General features: G+C 44.0%; 2 protein-coding genes and 1 non-coding gene across 3 annotated transcripts; all 3 read left to right on the top strand.

Moving 5' to 3' along the window:
• Positions 1 to 554: 554 nt before the first annotated feature.
• LOC119616848 (vegetative cell wall protein gp1-like) lies at positions 555 to 2,079 on the top strand. The gene is made up of 4 exons (XM_037974528.1): positions 555 to 578; positions 734 to 820; positions 1,206 to 1,631; positions 1,715 to 2,079. Exons 1-4 carry the CDS (start codon positions 555 to 557, stop codon positions 2,042 to 2,044), a joined length of 867 nt encoding a protein of 288 aa, XP_037830456.1. The 3' UTR covers positions 2,045 to 2,079.
• On the top strand, positions 2,061 to 5,954 carry LOC108229604. The gene is made up of 7 exons (XM_025003561.2): positions 2,061 to 2,196; positions 2,293 to 2,626; positions 2,858 to 3,659; positions 3,777 to 3,986; positions 4,091 to 4,602; positions 4,691 to 4,795; positions 4,897 to 5,954. Exons 2-7 carry the CDS (start codon positions 2,330 to 2,332, stop codon positions 5,506 to 5,508), a joined length of 2,538 nt encoding a protein of 845 aa, XP_024859329.2. The 5' UTR covers positions 2,061 to 2,196; positions 2,293 to 2,329; the 3' UTR covers positions 5,509 to 5,954.
• Positions 5,955 to 6,581: 627 nt separating this feature from the next.
• Positions 6,582 to 6,656, top strand: trnak-uuu. The gene has a single exon. It is a non-coding gene; the product is annotated as a tRNA-Lys (tRNA).
• Positions 6,657 to 6,720: the final 64 nt, after the last annotated feature.

Below are 6,720 nucleotides of genomic sequence, written 5' to 3'. Positions count from 1 at the left end.
AAGTGGAACCTTTCATTGCTCTACTGTCTCTGTCTGTCGATCAAAAGCGATCTTACTGTAAGTACCCATTTATATTGTTTCTTTGATTTCCGTTGAAAAAAACCTTTCTATTTTTAGTTTTACATCAGATTAAATTGTATTAAATGTATTAAATGAATTAGTGAAATAATTATGTCACGTTCTGAGAGCAAAAGAAGTGTGGACACATTTTATTTTATAGTATAGTAGTACCCTTTCAATTTAAAATGTAATTGTGTATGTAAGGTTTATTTATATATATATAAATTAATTAATTATAACATATTATATATAATTAATAGATTTATTGACTTATTGATTTTTATCACTCTTGGCCTAGGAAGCTATGATTTTGATTTTATTTTTAAAAGCTTTAATGTCATACACATTGTTAATTGTACATAAAGTACATTATTATTTTATGAAATTTCATTCTGATTATTTCTAATGTTATCTTTAGATGAGCTCCAAGCCAAAGAGCCATAAAGGTATGGGAGATGGGGAGTGGATGGCAAGACTCAGGGCATTTGCCAGCAATGGGGTTTGGCCTTCAAATGCAGGTAATAGACCAGCCCCGAGGCAAAAGAAATGGCATGATCTCTATCAGAAGGTAAAGTGAAGCCACTGTTACATTCACTTGTGTGTGTAGAGGTGTATATATAAAAGGACAGACAAGAGTATTTGTCATTAATAAGATTATGTTGCACTGTTTCAGATAGAAAAATGCCCCATGCAAGCTCGGGGACAGTCCACCCTCTTTGGAGGGTCTGTGACCTGTGACTGTGGCTTTCACGCTGCTAAGGTGATCTGGTTTAAAATAAAATCTGATTAGTCCATTTTAAAGCTATGTCATGTACTTAACAATTCTGGTGAATGGTGGCTTTTACACTTAAAATATCTATGTTTTGGTAGCCTGCACTGCAGCCTCCTCCTCCACCTCCTCCTGTGACCCCACAGTCTGTGGCTTCTGGTGATACAGCTACAGCCCCACGATCTTTCCTGAGGTCCCCTCCATCTTTGTCAATGTTAAATGTTTTTGTTTGACTGCTAAATACTTCATATTATATATTCTGCCTTGTGCAACAAACTGTAATAATAGTTTTTGAACAAAACATATTCTTGCGCTTCTTTTGATGTAGTGATTTATATAGTATTTACTTCACACGATTCTGCATTTGTCATTTCAGTTCACTAAATCCCATTTTGGGGGTTCTCTTTCGGGTTCACTGAAGCCCAACTTGGTGGCCCGGAAGACACCTAGTCCCTCTCCATCCTCCGTGAGGGCCCCAAGTCCCTCTCCGTCCTCTGTGAGGGCCCCAAGTCCCTCTCCGTCCTCCGTGAGGGCCACAAGTCCCTCTCCATCCTTCATGAGGACTCCAAGTCCCTCTCCATCCTCCGTGAGGACCCCAAGTCCCTCTCCATCCTCCGTGAGGACCTCAAGTCCCTCTCCATCCTCTGTGAGGTGCCCTAGTCCCTCTCCATCCTCCGTGAGGTGCCCTAGTCCCTCTCCATCCTCCGTGAGGTGCCCTAGTCCCTCTCCATCCTCCTTGAGGTGCCCTAGTGTTGCTCCATTCTCCCGGATGCCAACACACACCTGCGAGACAGTTTCATCTGTGAGTACAGCAGTACGTATTTATTAAAGTATGCAATTCTAAATTATCTTTAATGGGACATATTTATGTTCTGTTGTTCTCAGGAAGAGCCTACAGCGTCCCTGTTACAGCCAGCTGCAGCTGGGGATGCAGCTTCTTTCTGGTTGCCGAGTGAAATGAGGAAAAGCATCCCTGTGCAGGACCAAAGATGGGTCTCAAATACCCTCTTTAAATCTGGCAAACTGCACCCAGATTTAAAGCTGTGGTATGAGCCTCCTGTATCGGCCCTCATCTACCACCAGGTGCCAACACCCGATCGTTTTTTCTCACATCGGCTTATGGTGTGGATGCCCTACCATCAGTGGAAGGTTAGGGTGTTCTGCCAGGCTTGTGGGAATCACCTTACAAGTGCTGGCATCCACAAGAGGGCTTGAAAGGTCCTGGATGTTGATAGGTACTACCTACTTGTGACGGAGACACTCAGGTGCAGTGGGTGTAATCTCACTTACCTATCAACATCCCAGACTATCCGGAACCAGCTGGACTTGCCGCACCAGAAACTGTTTCGGCTTATCCTGACCCAGAAGTGAGTAAAACATTTAGTGAAATGGTAACTGGAGGCATGAAGAAATTAAATTACCTGTAAGTGTAACTATAAATTAAATACTTTATTAATCTGCAGTTCTAGGTATGCCTGTGACATACGGGTCATCAGATTGATGCGGGACCGGACACAGGGCAACAGCTCTGCACGGCTGTTAAAACAGCTCAAAGAAAACCACGGGGAGGAATGGCTGAATAGGTTGGGGCACTATTTGGAGGAGTGTGCCAACTTTGTGAATCGGCCCAGCCTTTTCCCTGTTGTGTGCCAGGAACCCCCAGAGCCAGCTGATGTCCCCACTGATCGCTGGTTGTTGTCTGTGTATGGCAGAGACATTCTGTCACGCATTGACCACATTAAGGCCAGCATCACCTCCACCTTTGGGACCATTTTGAAGCTGGACTCCACCAAAAAGGTTAGTAACAATGTAATGGTAATAACAATTATTATTATTATTATTAGTAGTATATGCTCCTAGAAAAAACTAAAATAAGTAATTTTAAAAAGGTTTGGGATCACAATTTATTTTTTTTATAGTTCACAAACAATTAAACTTGTTTAATTATAATTATTTGTGAAATGTTTATCGTATAAAGTACATTGAAAATGATATGAAATCTAATTAATATCACATTTTCTATTGTAGATCACTAAAAAGCTGGCTGGTCACAGCAAGGGAACGGCTCTGTGGGTGTCATCGGTCAGCAACGAACTGGGCCAGATTTTGAACAGTGTCCTGACTGTCCAGGAGGGTCCAGGACTGGACAAGATGGCTGCTGGAATCATGGACCGCTACCGCCAGGCTGGGGTTGCACCTCCCAAGGTGCTTTATGTGGACTGTGGTTGCTGCGTTAATGAGGGGCTAAGCAAGCTGCAGGAAAGGTTTGGGGAATGGCCAGATCTCCACATTCGGCTGGACATTTGGCACTTCATGCGGCGGCTGGCAGTTGGTTGCACCACGGATGCCCACCCTCTGTATCCTGCTTTCATGAGGGCACTATCCTCGTGCATCTTTGAGTGGGATGCAGGGGACCTAGACCTACTTCGAAGGTCAAAAATGAAGCAGCTCCAGCAGGAACAGAGACCAGGTCTAGCCAACGCCATGGTGGACAGTCACATCACAAAAAAAGAGCTGAGTACTTTCTGCCGTAGGAGAACACGCGGAGAGTATCCAACTCTTGTACAAATTGAACGGCTGCTGGAGGAGCTGAGGGGTCCAAAAGGGAGAGTCCTGATGGGTGTCCCTCTCCTGGATGAAGTTAGGATGGACCACATCTGGCGTGTGCAAAAACGACACCTAAAATGCATCCAGGATGTCCCTGGCATTCACTTGTACACAGAGGTGGGCAGCATTAACAGGTGTGGGATCAAGCTCACCCGCTACCGCTGCGCAAGAGGCTCAACATCCCTCAAGTCCTTTCACTGCCACCTAAACAGGTTTATTCCAGGTAAGTCACTCTCTAACATGATTTCACGCCTTTGCTATATTTTTTTAATCAAAACCAGATCAACCAGCATTTTTTCAAATATGTTAATATGATGTTTATGTGTTTGTTCTTTTCAAGGAACAAGTGCAAACTTGCTGAATTTCCAGCTCTATCTCCTGGAAGGCCTGAACAGGTGGAACCAGGATCGGGGCACTGCAGCAGTAAGGCGCAAGCCGTCGTGTTTTCTGACCTATGCTGGAGACATGACACAGTGCATCAACAGCAACAGCCTGAAGGTGCTTGGATGCGAATATGTCCCACAGTTCACAACTCCATCCAAGTATACAGGTATTTCAAAATGAAATCTATAATTGTATGATTGAGTCACTAATATGAATAACATGTTAAGGAGTGTTTTACTATCTGTTTGTGTGTTTGTTATTTTTCCATAGGTGAGCTGCTGGGTGTTGACTACCTGCTGAGTCAAACAGGGAAGCCACTTAAACCCCAGCCTGACTCGGAAGAGACTGATGATCTGCTGGAAGATGTGGACTCTGGTGAAGTAGAGGAAGATGAAGGCTTCATGGATGAAGACGATTTGGACTTACTGGTATCAGGGCTTCAAGATGAGAAGCTTTTCTCTGCCACCTTACAGCTTGAAGCCTCCACCCAGCCTGCTGCCACCTTACATCCTCCTCCCTCCACCCAGTCTGCTCCCTCCACCCAGCCTGCTTCATCCATCCAGTCTGCTCCCTCCATCCAGTCTGCTCCCTCCATCCAGCCTGCTCCCTCCATCCAGCCTGCTCCCTCCATCCAGCCTGCTTCCTTCATTCATCCTGCTCCCTCCACCCATTCTGCTCCCTCTCCTCTTCCCTCCACCCAGTCTGCTTCCTCCATCCATCCTACTGCCACCTCTCAGCTTTTAGACTCCACCCAGCTTGCCACAGCTGGGTCTATGTCAGAGGTGTGAATACATAGTAAACTGTATAATAGTAAATAGATAAAAGAAAACTTCAACAACATGTTTTTTAAAGTTGGTTATGTTTTCTTAGGGTATAGATGAGTCAGGTGTACCAGGCCTGGACAAAGTGGACAGTTTGGCTGAGTATCTGGTGGAGCTGAGGAACAAAACCTCTCTGGCACTGAACAATCAGGAGGTTAGTAACATAAGTTGTTGATTGCTGCACACATGCACACTCGTCACCTCACTTGCACTTTGTTGTGTCTTCATGTAAAATTGTTTTATATTCCTGTTTAGGTCAGCAGCATTGTTGCTCTGTGGCAGAACCTGCTGGAGTTCGACAAGCAGAGGGTGGTATTTGCTGCAAGGCACCAAGAGAGACTGACCACTGGGAGGTTTAGGTCCCCCAAAAAGAGGCAGGAATTTACCCCTGGGGTTGAAAGTGTGAAGCGGCACGCCTTAACCACCACAGCCCCCTCTGCCCAATGGCCAGACTGCTGCCGCCTCATAGAGACCATCTTCGTTCGCCTCTGCAGTATCCATCGTAGTCCAAAAAAAAGAGGGACCGGCACAGTCTCGAGATGGGATTTGATTCTCCAGGACTACAGAAAGATCTGGCAGCTCATTTTGGCCAACAGAGATGTCATAGAGCAGACCACTTTGGAGCTGGTGGATGTCAGCTCCACCACCCTGGTTCAGTGGCATAATAAAAGAGTGAAAAGGCAGGAAACTGTTGTGGTTCAACAAGGGCTAAACCTTCCCAGCCGGTTTATTGTAGCTGCTGACCCACTTCTCCCTGCCAATATTCGCCCCGATTATGCCGTACCACCATCAGGGCCGATGCATACATACAGCCTACCATCTAACACTGGGACAGGCAAAATTAAAACGAAAGCTGCAATTCGGTGATGGGGCAAATCCATCAGGACAGCGGCAGCTTCTCCCTGCTCCACCTAAAAGGCTAGTGGCAGTTGCTCCAGTGGCCTCACAGAGTGTTATCCTCACTACCCAACAGGAACAGAGGTTTTGCAACTTCTCTGCCTCTTCCCCACACGTTCCCTCTTTAACTCCTGCTCTGGCCCCCGCTGCGGCTCCTACTCTAGCTCCTGCTCCAGCTCCCAGAGATGCTTCCTCTCACCTTGGCAGATCACGAAAACTGACACGCAAAGTTTTGCACAACATATGCAAAAAATGTGGGCAGTTCAGAACAGCTGAAATGGGGCACAGCCAATATAAAGGGCAAATTTACTGTCCCACAGCTGAAAGTCTGCCTAAAGAGCAGTGGCTGGAACAAATTAAAAAGAAAAAGTAAACATGTATATAGTTAGCTTTTACAAATTCTTTTACTGTATAAACTTAGCATTTACAAATTGTTTTTAGTGTATATAGTTAGTCTTTAATTGTTCATAAATAAATGTTTGGTTCTTTGAAACAGATACGGTCTATGGTCTTTTACTGTGAATAAATATTAGCTGCTATTGATTCTGAATTATTGGTAATAATGTAATGCATACACTAGAAACAACTTATCACTCAAGTACTTTAGGAAAGATACTTAAAAAAATACTGTAGTTTGAACTGCTAATTAGCTGTAAAAAATGAAAATAAGCACTGTGTATGATTAATGACATTAAAATATACTGTATCAAGTTTATAGTATACAGTATAATTTGATAAATTTATCACTAGAACAGTAAAAAAAAATTAAATAAGCTCTTAATAAATAAAGTTTTTAAAAAGATCGCTTTTTTGGTGAATAAAAAGTGCTGCGTTTTAATTTACACTTTTTGCACAAAAAAGCGATTAAAAACGTTTTTAAGACGTTACTTTCATTAACACTAAAAAACCTTTTCATTAAAACATAACATGGTGACAGGTGGGATTGAACTCGCGACCCTGGAATCCGCTGCACTCTTCCCCCTTCTTCCCAATCTTCCCTTCCACCTTTTCTCCTTTCTACCCCCCCAAAGCAGACTATTGTTCCCCAGCTTTGGCTCAGTCGGTAGAGCATGAGACTTTTAATCTCAGGGTCATGGTTTCAAGTCCCATGTTGGGCATCAATTTGTACATTTAATGCTGCTATGTGTTGCAAGTGTGTTTAATCCTGCCAGAAGGTGTTTC

This window comes from Kryptolebias marmoratus, unplaced genomic scaffold (genome assembly GCF_001649575.2).
Source record: "Kryptolebias marmoratus isolate JLee-2015 unplaced genomic scaffold, ASM164957v2 Scaffold216, whole genome shotgun sequence".
NCBI lineage: Eukaryota > Metazoa > Chordata > Actinopteri > Cyprinodontiformes > Rivulidae > Kryptolebias > Kryptolebias marmoratus.
The sequence above is the reverse complement of the archived record's forward strand: the minus strand, read 5'-3'. Positions and strand labels throughout refer to the sequence as shown.